A 14,831-nucleotide genomic window follows, 5' to 3' on the forward strand; every position below is an offset into this window, starting at 1 on the left:
GGGGTGTGTGTGTGTGTGTGTGTGTGTGCGTGTGTGTGTGTGCGTGGGCGTGTGTGTGTGTGTGTGTGTGTGTGTGTGTGTGTATAAAGGATTGTTGTCCCGCTTCTATTTAGAGGAATGGAAGCCAACGCTGGAGCATTTGCTCAAAGTCAGGAGACAGGATGTTATGGCCAGGGGACTGTCGGAGAATCAATGGCAGGTAAAATGCTGCATGTGTTGCAAACCTACACACAAACACACAACCAATAAGGGCGAGGCACCCAGATGAAAACAAGCAAGTGCCAGCGGCACTGTTTAGCCTCCCCGGGGCAATAACTCACTTTTCACCAATTCCGACCAGATGGAGGACGACACAGCGAGGGAACAGAGTCAAAATAAGGATCCGGCGCTTTTTGCTTAATCATCCTCTGCGCCCACGTGTCACCGAAGGCAATAATAAATAAAAGTGTACTGCCAAAGTTATTGAACATAAAATGTGTTTTGGCGTAGTGAGTGATGAATGCCTGAATGCCATTATGCTTGATGTAAATGACTTCCTGTGGACCATAGGTGTCAAACTCTGGCCCGCGGGCCAAATTTGGCCCGCAGTGTAATTATATTTGGCCCGCGAGGCAATTTCAAATTAATATTAGAGCCGGCCCGCCAGTATTATACGGTGGCAACCCTGTGACGCCCCATTCACTGTTTGTACTACAAATCCCATAATGCTCTGCTGTTTTTTTGGCGCGTCAATCAGGACAGAGGCAGACACGCCTCCTCCTCTGTGTCAGTAGCACTTATGGTAGCGGACATGGATGTATTAGGAAGGTGGTGAGCCGTCTTCTTGTGTACTCCTTCGGTTGAAAGCCCCGGCGCGCCCCGCATCCCCGGGCCTCTCCCCCAAACCACACTGCGACCTCAAACTACAGTGTACTGTGTTACCCTACCAAAAAATGGCGAAAAGAAAGACAGAAAATATAACTTTTCTGGACAGGTGGGAGACAGAATATCTGTTTACATATATATGTATGTGAGCAACTTTTCTCCTCAGTGAAGATGACGAAAACGTCTCACAGGAGACGTCTGACTGATGAACATCTTTGTTCGATAATGAAGGTTTCCTCAGCTCAAACTCTGAGCCCTGACATTGATGAACAGGCATCCAAGAAAAGATGCCAGGTATCTGACTTGGCTGCATCAGAGTAGATCAGTGTGTCGCAAAATGAGCAGTAAATAAGTTTTCTATGCACCTTTTCTTGTTACTCCAAGGCCTGAATGGTTTATTCATAGTTTATTTAATGATTTATTCATAGTTGTTATGTTATTTTATTTTCAAATTTATTAGCCTGTGTACAAAGCTAATTTTGACATTTACCTCAGAAAGGAGGCATTCAATTTTTATTTAAATTTTATTTAATATGCCATTTATATGTTTTATTATTATTTTTAGCAACTCAGTTATGCACGCCTGCACTTTTAAGTTATATAAGCCTTGCTTGTTCAATATTTATTTATAAAATGTTCAACCTTGGCCCGCGGCTTTGTTCAATTTAAAATGTTGGTCCACTGTGTATTTGAGTTTGACACCCCTGCTGTGGACTGTCCTTTGGAGGACCGGGTTTCTCAAAACGTAACTGCATCTTCCAACGCAGACGTGTAGCAAAGATCCAAAAAGAAACATTTTAATCAGGAGAATTACAACCAAACATTTGGGTTCAATGAATATCCAATATTTGTCGCCGCAAGCTTGTGCATCACAATAGCAAGATTTATTTATTTTTTTTAACATTTGCTCTTATTGAGGAAGCGAAACATAGATAAGCTCCTAAGACATTCCAATTCCTAAATCTGAATTATCGTGCACCACGAGCGGATGCAGAGTTAATTAACCGCGGTATTCTTAGTGCCTTGGAAAACTTACAAAGGGCAGATTTGACGCCTAATCATCTCTGCTATATTTAAAGTGTGTTAATAAGCTTCAGACGACTGCTGCTATAAAAAGGTAAATCCAAGGCTCCAGGCTTTACACCGGTTTTCATCTTTGTTGTCTTTAATTTGCTCTCTCAATACTCTATTCAAACCAAAAGTCAAAACAAATATTACTATCAGCTCTATTTCGACGACACATTCGTTCTCCTAGCGGCTTCATGTAATCTTGAAAAGCCACACGTCAGATTTAGCAGTTGAACTCGGAAGAAAAGGCGGCTTCTGCACTCTGGTCAATTGGACCTTGGAAAGTGGTTTGGAGACCGATTCCAAGGGGAAACAAAACGAGGTAATTAAACTAAAAGAAGCTTAGACACATTGGATCAGCATTCTGGGTGCTTCAATTAAAAATGCATATCCATTAAAGCGGTGAAAGCAGATGACTGATGAGCAAAGTGGAGCACCTGTTTCCTGAAACGTAGTCGTTATGGTGACAGGACGTTCGCGCTCAATGGGCCTGTCGACAGGTTTCACAAATTTCCCTGTACACAGATCCTGCATACTTTCCAATGCTTTTACAAAAGAAAAAAACCTTCAGTATACTAATCCCTTAGTACGCGAGCAAGCATTGTCACTTTACACATTATTTTGTGCTTTAATGAGGGCTTTCACACGCACAGACAAAAAAAACAAAACGCTTTGAAAATGAAAACTGTGGCTATCCTTATGAACGCCCATTTAAGTACCCCTTTAACAGTCTTATAAATACACCTTACGTGTATTTACGTCCTATGATGATACACACCTGTAGGCATGGTATACAGTAGACCCCAACCTATTCATGGATTTTTTTTTGTGTGTGTGCAATGCAACTCCAAATTATGTGGAAAATTAGCCCATTCGGGGATTTCTCCATGGAAGATGTCAAAAATATTCAAAAGAAAATGCAGCTTGGGAGTCGCAGACCTGCTTGACAGGCTAATCGGCTGGCGTTTGCAAAGCAGCCAATCGGGAAGCGCCAATCATTGTGCCGAGAGGTGATGCCTGGTTCACATAGCAAGACTTGAAATTGTCTGGTGATTTTCAAAACCTGAGAGACCTCACATATGACGATATAAATATCATCGCTAGAACAGGTTTAGTCCTACGCCGAGTACGACAAAGACAACAAACAGATTTTACTCACAAACATTCAAATAAACATGGGTGACGAAGAAGAAGCAATGGGGATAGCTTGAGGACTGTTTTTATCAAGAGAAAAGACAGTAGAAAACAATGTCTCCAAAGTCCATCTGACTTTTTGGTATGCCATGGCAGAACGTTTTGTCTTCTGTATCTTGTATTTTGAAGCGAGGTGTTTCCATCACATCACTTTCTGATTTCCTACAGGCCACATGTCCCGATGTTCTTTTGAGCAGCCTAGATCACTCTTAGCACACACCACACACAGCAGGAATTTCTTTAGAGTAGTCACGACAATCAGAGCGTGCCAAGATGTCAGAAGGGGAAGATCAGGTCTAAATCTGCCATAAAAGTCTCACCATCTGAACCAGGCTTTAGCTTCTGTGATAGTGTCTACTGTGAGTGTTGACACAATGAGGTATATTTGGTGTTTGAGCTATTAAAACAGGCAGTTATAAGGGGGTCTCAAGTATTTGTTGTGGCCCCTAAAGCCCATGAATATCAGGTGTTCGCTCTATGTCCATTACCTGCAAAAACCTGGCTAAAATGATTTGATTTAGCAAGGTGAGGCATTGCCAGTGTAGCTGCAGGGAATAAGCTGATGGATGAAGTAAAAAAGGAGCAATTTTTTAATTAATGGCTACACGATTTGTGAAAAACAACGCTTGTTGAGAGACTAGTATACTCTCCAAACACCTTAGCTCCTTCTGAAAATCTTGCTCATGTTCATGTAAGACAGCAGCTACTTATGAGACTAAAACAAAACAACAAAAAAAACATGTTTGTTATTAATTTTCTGGGTTCTCACATCCCTCTTGGCGTACCATCTACCAGCCAGCGAGACTTTTTCTTCTTTTTTTTTTTGCCTTTGCTCCTGTGCTTATCGCTTGCAGAATCAATTTATGCAACTTGTTAATCTGTTTGGGTGCATTTCCAGGTCATTTAGTGGGATCTTACATCTCAGGATGGCAGCAGGGAGACCAGAGCTACTTTGTCACCATTTCTCTCGGGCCTTGAAGTCGATACGTGTGTTTTACATCTACAGGAGATTTTGGACAAAATGATGCGGCCCGTTTTATTTATGTTTTTTAGATACAATCAAAGCATACGCATATGAAAAACATCCAGCAGCAGTAGCTCCCGTGTTATCAGGTGTTAAATTAGGAAAAAGATTGATTAAATAACTAATGGACATACTTCAAGGAAAGCTGCCAAATCAAATGCAAAGTCACACACCTGCTTGTGTGGAGTGTGTGCTGGATTCGTGGACTGGTATGAGAGTGAAAAGACCAGAGTTTAACCCCATTATGGCATTTACACACAAGAAATGTGTGACACAGTCTAAATACTTTTATTTCAAACTGAAAGCAATAATTATTCCTACAGCAGCAAAACATTTTATTCTTATATTTATACTAATGCTTTCTGTGACACTGATTTTTCTGTGGGCACAAGGAAGGAAAAGTCACCTATGTTAGAAGTGCAGCATAAATAAATTTCACTTAAAAATAAGAAGGGGGACAGACACGATGCCTTTACCGTTTAACAGGATGCCTATGTGATGTGCTTTTATCTGCATAGTTTATGGATCTGAACAACATCTCTAAAGCTTTCACCGACAGAGAGACAGGATGAGTTGAAATGTAGTTGGAGTATGTAAGCCCACATTGGGCTTCGCACAAGATGTCTAAATATGATCTTTTATTCATTCAGACACCCCCAAACTGTCACTAAACAAACATTTTGTTTTCCCCTGACTGGAATACCTCTGCTTCACTTTAGCAACCTCCGCCCTTCTGCTCTCTCGTTTGCCTTTAATGAAATACATGCACAAATTCCAGCAATAAAGTTCACTCAAAACACTAACGTTAACGAGCACTGATGAAAAGATTGTGATAAGGTCGAGGGGAAATTAAATCTAGGAACGAACTTGTATCCTTCTTTGCGGTTTCCCGAGAGAAGCAGAGGTGTGGCAAGAAATGTCTCATCCTCTGCTCTCCTGTGTGTAAATTCCCCACAAGCAGCACCTGTCTGATGAGAACCTCAAAATAATGCTTGTTTTGACACGGGTTGAAGGTAGGGAGGTACAAATCATGCAGAGTGTTTTTCTCCGAGCTGCACAACAGCCCGTCCCTAACTCAACATGTCCAAAACTCTGGCAACGTCAGGAAAGCAACGATGACAATCTGACAGGTCTGAGAAATGTGAACAAATAACCCAGCAGGAATAAAATTAAGACGAGGACACACTGTGGAGCTGCGGAAATGTAGGGCTAACATACAAAAAAACACTTCCCTGCTATTATTATTATTTTATTAAATAATTGACATTTTAAAAACATGAAAAATGGTGCGCTTTGGCTCACAAATCAAAAGGACACATAAAAATCACTGTCTGTTTAAACTCAACATGTTTTCTGTGCTCAAACTTAGAAGGACCGTGTAATAATTTGGATCTTACCTGGCTGACTTTGGCCGGAGTAAGAACCATGTCCAGGACTCCAGACCAGCCGCCGATCACTCCTGTAGGGACCGCGTAGGCCAACGCAATCATCAGGAAACGGAAGTTACTAAAGGCGAGAAAGAAAACGAGTCAAGCCTGAACACAAAGGGCTCACAATCCCTTGAAATTCACATTTCTATTACTGATTATTTAATTTTCAGTGTCTAAAAGTATTTAACCATATAGTGTACGCAAAAAAACAAACAAACTGTCTATCCAAAGAGTCAATGAGCTGGAGTTCTAGTTCATGGTATTTGTACCCCATAAAAGTATTGGTTAAAAAATATTAAATTGAAAGTTTTACATTGTTAAATGTTTGTCTATTAAGGAACATGAATGGAAGTAATTTAATAAAATCAACAATATCAGGCTCTATGTATGTAATGGTAAACTGCATCAATGTATACCAACATTTTTATTAAGTAACCACAGTTAAGAAAAAGAAAATTTGAAATTTTCTGTCAAACCTTTACTGTTGTTTCAACGTTTGTCAATTAAAAATCCAGACACACACCTGAAGGAACTGGAAAACTGCAACTATATGGAGCTCACAGTAACACAGGATGGCCCCTCCCCCACCTATTACTTCGCAATTTCCAAATTGCATGCTAATTAGTTTTCCCTAACTTTTAAGAAAGGAAAACATGTCTCCCAGCTAAAAACACTAACTAATGATTTCAACACTAAGGAAGTTCTAGCCATTCTTATGAAGGAAATGCTGCTGTAAAATAATAGCTAGCAACCAAACAGCCTGCCTCGCTAATGTAGGAGCAGGAGGAGAAAACATAACATTTGCCACAACAAACACCATAAAACACCTAGTAAATTTTACTTAAATACAATTCTTTATTCAATATTTTATATGTGTGTGCTTTAAATTCAAATATGATATCCATGCTACATATAAGATCACTGTAATTGTAATATAGGGAGGAATAAACTTTGTTTTTCTTAGTTTTTAGATAAACACAATTAGATCATCCTATGATCAACTTTATTCAAATATTTTGCCAATGTTACCTTAAATCGTTGGTATTTTTACTAAATGTTTTCATACCGTAAGAACTTCACCTTGACTCGTGTATAGCTGACATTATTGAAACAAAACAAATGATCGTCTCTAAAGAGAGGAAAATTGTTCAAATAGCAGTGCCATTTAATTTAGTTTATAAATTAGTCATGATCAACATCATTTTACTATTTTATTTTGCATGTTTTTGTCAAATTGTCATTATTTTTTATAAAAAATAAATTTTCACTTTGACATTTTGGTGATTGTAATTTGACCATGATGGTAAATTATAAAGACCTTCTAGAGAAACAAATTGGATTGATTTGGTTTGGCTTATTCCTATCTCATTAAAATAAATAAAACTACCCATGATAGACTACTAGTACCGTGCTGCAGGATTTAACACAAACTCTGTGCTGTTTGCCATCAGCGAAAAACAAAACCAACTCCCTAATAGCTTAAGTGTGCCCACTTCACTTTCCTATTTCGGATCGTGTGGCACCTCTCCACTCATATGACACCTGAATACAATCACTGGGGACACAAAAATCTAATCACCTTTACCCAGTGAGGTGGCAAACTAATTTAAAAATCAGAGCCACCTACTCGGCCCAAACAATGCGATTAGAGACACTAAGCGGTTGACAAATGAGGCAAGGCAGCAGGCAGCAGACTCGAAGAGTTTTTCCCTTTTAGCTTTTTTTTATTTTATATATACTAACTCGAGTATTTATTGAACGGTACTTTGCAGAAGGAAGACTCTGTGGCTCAAATGTTGAGCAGAGAACAAAGCGAGCTTTTTGGGAAAATGTGCGCACTCCTTTCTTTCAATGGTGGACCTCGCATGTTGTTTCACTTCAAAATAGTGAACAGAAAACTCCAGCTCTCTCCCTGCTGCAGATTGCACGCTCCGTCCCGAGCAACACGAGGCTCCTTGGCCTTGGTGACAGCGTGGCGGGACAATCATAAAAGCACTCTGATGGAGCACTCTGTGGGTTTTTTTTTTCTTTTTCTTCCTGAGCACCCTTTTCATTAACCTTGCCACAACAGCAGAAAATCAATACCCAAGCACCTTTATCTTTATACATGACCTTATATAGACATCCAAAGGAAAGCAAGCACATGCTAGGTATGCTTTAACTTTCCAGTTTTTGGCAGTGATGAAATACCTCTGCAGGAGTCTCCAAGGAGGTCTCAAAAAGAGGGTGTCATCAGCTAAGTGCCATTTGTCCTTGGCCCAGCAGGTTGGAGGCGAATGCATCAAGACGACAACTTTCAAAGCTAAAAGTGTGTCTGATCGGAAAGGAGGGATGATCAATACTCATGCTTTTTGGTCTGTGGAGTTTGATCTCCCAGAGGCAAAAATGGGGAAAAAAAACACATATATATATATATATATACAATGCGAAGACACAGCCAGGGTTTTAATTAGGCGGCTGCTGTGGAAGCAGATGTGAGCAACTGGAAGCTCACATCAAGCTGAAGATCATTAGCGTGTGCTTAGATCTTGACAGGGTAAATGGATGAGCAGATACATCAGTGGGAAGGTGTCAGGAATACTAAGTGATCTGCTGTGCAGCACCTGCCTTCAAAGTTACTATGTGTAGTCCTACATTTTTCATTTCAAAATTCAAACTCGGTAACTCCAGCTGCTGGATAGCTGTCCCGCCACGGCTGACCAAGAAAAACATTCATCGTAAATTTATGGTCATTTATGTCTAACTTTTTGATCAGCTTAAAATAGACTTAAAATGTGAACGTGTACAAATGCAGGATCAACCAAACCTACCAACAGGAGTTCGACATAGATCTCAAACCAGCAGAAGCTGTGCTCTCTAAAGTGTTAATGTTATGGAAAAGTGGCAAAAGGAAAGCAATTATTGAAAGAAAACAACATAAAATTACAATGGGAGTTTTCTCAAGGCATGCAACAAATGAAACTATTCCTTTTAACGCATGTACAAAACAAATGCAATGTTTAATCTCACCAAGTTTCTATCCTGGTTAAGTAAAAGTTAAATGAAAATAATAAATCCAATCTCAGTGAGCTTTTGCTATTTTGCAAAGACGAATGGGCAAGAATTCCCCCACATGTACCAAACTACTAGAGACGTACCTTCATAAAAAGCCTCAATCCAATCTGACTGAGCTTCAGCTACGCAAGAACAGCCGAAGCTTTCATTAGCTTTTTGTGTCACAATCTAAAGGTTTAGATTTAGTGAAAATGTGGCAAAATACAAATGAATGACCAACTTTTAGAGTCAATTTTAACTCAAAGTTCAAACTTGACTTGGCTATTCCTTTGGGTTTTTTTTTTTTATTACAAAATGCCCAATATAGACTGCATTGGAGTTGATGGTTATAATGAAGCAAAACATGAAACATTTAAGAGGCAGAAATCATGGGTGTGTTAATCCATTTGCTGACTGACAATGCCAGTTGCAAAAATAAAAAAATAAAAAAATTGTTATCAGCTAAAATCAGAATGGGCAGGCCACCCATCGTGACTGCAGCAGAAACTAGAGTTCCCATTTGTAACCTCATGTAAATGTGTACACCTCTGTCCAGAACCATCCCCCTGGGTTTCTATCTGCTTGGTCTCTGTCATCTATCAACAGGAACTCCTACAGTGGAGGGCGCTGAGCCTCTCTGAGCTGGTCACAAGCCTCTGAAAATCCAGGCGCCACAGTGGAGTGATTTCTTACTCAAGGAGAACAAATGCAGCCAAGAAAGTTAAGCCAACTCCCTGACTGCCGTCGCCCGGCTTGTCTTCTTCTCTCTCCAGCCTTTATTCCCCGGCCACTGCTGCGGGCGTCATTCCTTAACAAGCCAAGCACTGATTCTCAGGCGCTGCTGCTTCCTGGTGGCCCAGGGGGATAAACTTGCCCTTGATGGAAAGTGTGATGGTGTGAAGAGATGGGAGAGGGGTGAGGGTAGGAAGGGAGTGCACAGGATTATAATAAAGTGTGATTCAATTTTACCTCCTCTTTCAGTCTCTTGTGGGTGGAAATAGACAAACAACAAATAGATGCCACTGACTTCCAAGGCCTTGTCTTAATAGACCATCTCTGTCTGAACATTAGACGCGTCTCTTGGGAATAATGCTTATATAAAATAGCAACTACTTTATCATCCGTTAAGAATCTAGAGGGAGGGCAGGGGAGTTTCTTTGATAACAACTTTGATTTGGTAACAATGGCCGCCATCCATTGCTTGGCTCTTTTCAGGAGCCCCTAGCATCTGCAAACGAGAAGCCAGACTCTGCGGACAAAACTTTGAAGCTTCTGCAAAACCATCCCCACCCCCCAACACCCACGGACCCCTGACTGAAATGAGGCCATGAAACAATACAGCACTGGAAAAGCAGTTTCTGTGGGAATGGATCTCAACAATCACAAACACAGGTTAGGAGAGCGAAATGTTGCAGACAAGGTGTGGGTAGGTCTGTGTTTGTCGTCTGAGCATGAGGACTTTTACCTGAGGAGTCTGCAGATGCTGCTCCTGTAGCTGAGCCTCTGGCTAGCCGCGGCCACACTGGGGGGCACGGGTGGGCGCGACGGGAAGTAGAGCAGGACGGCTACGAAAAACACCCCGATCGCCGCCAACTCTGCCACAGCACAGAGACGCTGAAAGTTAGTTTCACAGATACAGTAAGACACTCAACAATGTGACTTTTTTTTTAAAAAGAGAAAAAGGTCAACATGACATTTCTGAAGAGTCCTCTGAAGACTCTTCACTGAGGTAAAATTGTAGACTAGAAAACATGACATTAAAATGAATGTGTCTGACAATATCATCTGGTTGACACTACAACCCACTTCTCTTGGGGACGTAATCTGGTTTACGCTTTCGGGATTAAGAATGACGGAAAAACTGCACTGCCATGTTGTTTTTCTGTCACTGTAACATGGAGGAAAGCGTGAAATGTAAGTTGTTGTTTGGGTTTTTTTTTTTGACAGTGGCAAGGAAGAGTAGTCCCACACTTTGAGGTTTTTGTCATTCAAACATCAACTTACTTTATTGACAGCTGACACTGTCGCGTAGAAACGGGGGTCACTCCCCAAGACGCGAAGAGGAAATAAAATGAAATTACAAAAGTAGATAGTAGCACACAGTAACGCAAAGTGATTTCGATAAGTAACTGCAGTTCGACTACTGGATTTGAAATAGAAACGAGTTAGATTACTTGTACTGACATCACTTGTCACCGGCTAATAAATAAAGCGAACCCTTTCATAGGAAAATATAAGCGTCACCTGTCAGAGCTGCAGTCTGCTACTCTGCTTGCTTTTACGACTGATCACACCAGAGAAAGACTGTTTATAGTACTTGAGTGTCAGACAAGCTATTTAAGTCAAGCCTCTTGTCTATAAAGCACAAGTCAAAGGCTACGTTCACACAGCAGATCTTGATGCTCAATTCCAATTTTTTGCAAACCATTGTTTTCGCTACAGGCTGCTCGTATTCACCAAAGATGCGATTGCAAAATGACTTCTGTGTGTGAACGGTTTACGACCCCAAAGCGACTCACGTTCGCAGTAGAACGTAGACGTCACTAGGAGGGCATTGTTTACAGAGGCAATAAAGGATGTTGCCATCTATAGATCAATTTTATGATTGTCGAGCAATAGGACAGGAATAGGAGCACTGTTACACAAGACGACGGAAGCTAATAAAAAGGAAGCACAACTAATAGCAACGGCCTTTTGTGGAGCATCGACCGCAACTTCTGTAGTGACATCTGTTTGGATGTGGAACGATGTGGAGTCAGAGCCAAGAGTGGTGGGATTGTGACATGATGCGCTTCAGTGGCACAGAGCTTTCAGAATTTTCAGAAAATGTTTATTACTGGAATGGACTCACCACATCTGGCTTCTTCTGGTGCAGATTTATGACGAATGCCTCACGTCAATGACGCAAACGTTGGATTAAATGAGATTTGGCTGTTCTGACTACAGACGCTTTGAAAACAATCCAATACGTATCCAATTTAGCGTCAGATATGAAGTGGCACAAATCTAATTTTTTCTTTGGGTGAAAAGATTCCACCCAGACTCTTTGGGTGGGAGTCTGAATTGAGGTGTTCAGACTCCCACGAAAACCTTGGAATTGGGGTCACATTTGCCTGCTTTGTCATCTAGTCTGAAACTGCAGCTTGACTTTGACACTGAAACTTGAGTGATCATCTTGTTCAGGATGATGTGCAGCGGTCAGTTTTTTTTTTGGTTGGCCAAACGTCTAATACTGGTCTCACCTTGCCAATTAGCCTTCATCCACATGTTTGTTTTGCTCCCTACGTAGCTAGAGACAAATTACAAATGGGACTTCTTATAATTTCTTTTCACTCTTCCATAGGAGTGAACTACAAATATTGCCCTGTTGGACCTCAAGTAGGAAATCTCTCTTTCCTTTCCATGACCTTCAAAAACTTCCAATTGGATAAATTACGTCTGCTGTGTCCTTGAAAAATTAATAACACTACCTTAGATTAAACAAAGTCGCTGCTTCAGTCTATTACAGCACACTTGTTTCTCTTTTCATCATCCTTTTAATTTTCTGAATCAGTTAAGCATAACAGTCCCAGCAAGCTATTTTTCAGAGGCACAGTTACGAGGATTATAGCTGGAGCTCTTTGTGCAAGATTCTTGAAACCCTGTTGCCTGATTGTATTTCTGTCCCCTGACGGCGCAGACACAATGTTGAAATAATGTGCCATCGATCGCGCGTGCCTTTGTGAGTTTCTTGCTCTTCACCCGCACCTGCATACATAACCAGCTGGATTCTGTTCCGGATGAAGGCGGTGGACGGCGGTGCGGCAGACGCGGTGCCCGTCTGGGAGTCGTTTGGAGCTGGAACGATGAGAGGTCCCACTATGAACGACGCGGCGCCTCCCAGGTAGGAGAACAGAGAGGCCACGGCTGTTGCCGTTGCTCTCTGGTCGGGGGCGAACCATGTGGTGGAGAGGTACGGCCCGGCGCTCATTATGGTTGGCCCGGCCAGACCGTTTAGAAACTGGCCTCCATGTATTAACCTGTAACAGAAAAGGTAAAATATGGTAATTTCAACCACGCAAAAAAAAAAGAGAGAAAAATTATGCATTTCTGCTAAAAGATAGAGTAAAACTGTTTACTCGCTCCCTTAAAAAATGAATCCCCATTGGCTGTCCCATTACTTGGCACACCTGGTAAATATGCATGAAAGATAGGGCCACACCATATAAATTTTTGATCAATTGCTTTAGATGAATATTCCAATGATGATATCAATTATGTTTACATTAAACTCTTCTGACTGTTTTCTGTCATCAAAATGTCCACACTGTTTTAGCTTTAGCAGCAAACATACATCCAGTCAGCGAAGGCGGTGAAAGTCTGTCCAACAGGTCAAATATATTATCGACAAGCAGAGTTTATAGGCACGGCACAACCAGACACTGCATCCACACAGTTCTATGTGATCGCCGTATTGCACACATCCAGTCATTTTCCAAGAAATCCAACTATTTGTTTGAAGAGATTTATTTAAAAGTAGAAATCCTACAGCAAGAAACAACAGTTTTTTTTTAACAAAAGCACAGTTGCATCACCCTGGGTACTGTCTTTTGTAAATAGGACGGCCATTAGCCTTCGCCAGAACAGTTTGTAACGTTTGAGCAGTAAAGAAGATCTCTCACCAATCCTCTTTGCACCATCCCTCTGGATTGGCCATGGTTTCTAGCCGGCTCTCTTTTCTACAGCTTTGTTAAATTTGAAATGTCTTGGTATTAAAAAGTACTTATGATGCCATACATAGTCTCATTCTATCGAGGAGAGCCTTTGGAAGAGACTCACAAAACCGATTTTGAGTTTTAGAGTGTGAGAAGGCAAGATATATTCTTTAAAGTTTAAGCTTTTGGTCATGCAACAACAAGATCTGTACAATAAGTTTGTCGTCAATTATTGTTTTCAAAATAACATGTAGGGAGTTACAGTGCAGATTTTAGACATAGTGATGACTGGTGACTATAGTTAGTGTAAACTCACAGTTGTGAAAGATATATATATTACTCTATATCTATATCTACTTTATGAGGAAGCACAGAGACAGCTCATCTTTTTAGGTTCAAGACAGAAGAGTCACGAAATACCAATTAGACATTTCTAGAAACATTGAAGAATCCGAAAGAAAAGTTAAGCATAAACTGAAACAATCTTTAGCTACTTTTCTTCTAAAATATAAATTTTTCTTTAATATTTATAGGATGCCCCCCCCCCCCACTAAGACATGCTAAGTGTGAAATTAGGTAACAGTAGTAAAAGACTAATTTCTTTTTGTGTTTGTTACACATCTTCGCCTGAGACGGCGACAAATTTGTCAATGTCTGTACCACTAATAAATAACCAAGTGAAAAACGGCTGCACCATAAGGCGTTCCATCAGTGTACTCATGAAACATAAAGTAAACAAATGAAGACATGCAGTAAATTATTTGTTTATGAGCGTCTGACAGAAAAATGGCAAGCGAAGGAATAAAAAAAGCAAGATGTAATTATCTCCAGGGATTAGTTTAGCAACTCGAGTCCAACTTTCAGTCGCACTTTCGTACCTTGAGACCCAACTGTGCGAGACGGATGCATTGTGAGATATCGCCCCCACCCGATGCCACCGGAGCCCCTCGCCACCCTCAGCCCCCTCCGGACCTGTCTGACTGAGACAGCCAGCCGCTGGAGACAGCTCACGGCTGATTGATTGTCTCTAAGCTCAGTAAAGACACCGTTCATTCACAGCAGTCTGAGGTGGCTCAGTGGGGACTGAGGCGGGAAAGGAGGGGAGAGAAAATGATGGCAAACAAAGAGGGCGAGGAGAGGAGATCTCATGCTTATGTGGAGATTTTGAAGACTCAAAAATATGCAGCAAGTTTCCCTTCAGAATGGAAATTTCACGATCAAGAGTACAATAAACTTTATTAAACCGATTCATTTGGCAATAAGTCTATATATCAGGGATTTACACATCCTGCTTTGGGCAACCACTGAGCGAAAAGAAGTAGTCTCACTCAATTTCTATAAATCTCACAACTATAAAAGAGAGTTTTTACTACCAATATTGCCCCCATGATAAGTCATATAGCTCCAGTCCCAAAACTCGCACTTCCACTCGCGTTCCACCCTTGTGTCCTTCAAATCCACATTTGTGTTGAAGGGTTTGAGTGCGTAGTGGGTCCCAGTTTTCCACATCAGTCTTTCACCCCG

The 14,831-nt window shown here is 41.0% G+C and overlaps 1 protein-coding gene across 1 annotated transcript in view; it reads right to left on the reverse strand.

Moving 5' to 3' along the window:
* The window catches only part of dirc2 (disrupted in renal carcinoma 2), a 53,737-nt gene that overhangs the window by 24,657 nt on the left and 14,249 nt on the right, over positions 1 to 14,831 (reverse strand). Inside the window, exons 3-5 of the mRNA XM_005802973.3 lie at positions 12,361 to 12,632; positions 10,079 to 10,208; positions 5,548 to 5,656 (exon numbers count right to left, since the gene is read on the reverse strand). Coding sequence (XP_005803030.1) covers positions 5,548 to 5,656; positions 10,079 to 10,208; positions 12,361 to 12,632 — 511 coding nt within the window. The remainder of the gene's footprint in view (positions 1 to 5,547; positions 5,657 to 10,078; positions 10,209 to 12,360; positions 12,633 to 14,831) is intronic.

Source organism: Xiphophorus maculatus, chromosome 7, assembly GCF_002775205.1.
Source record: "Xiphophorus maculatus strain JP 163 A chromosome 7, X_maculatus-5.0-male, whole genome shotgun sequence".
Lineage (NCBI taxonomy): Eukaryota > Metazoa > Chordata > Actinopteri > Cyprinodontiformes > Poeciliidae > Xiphophorus > Xiphophorus maculatus.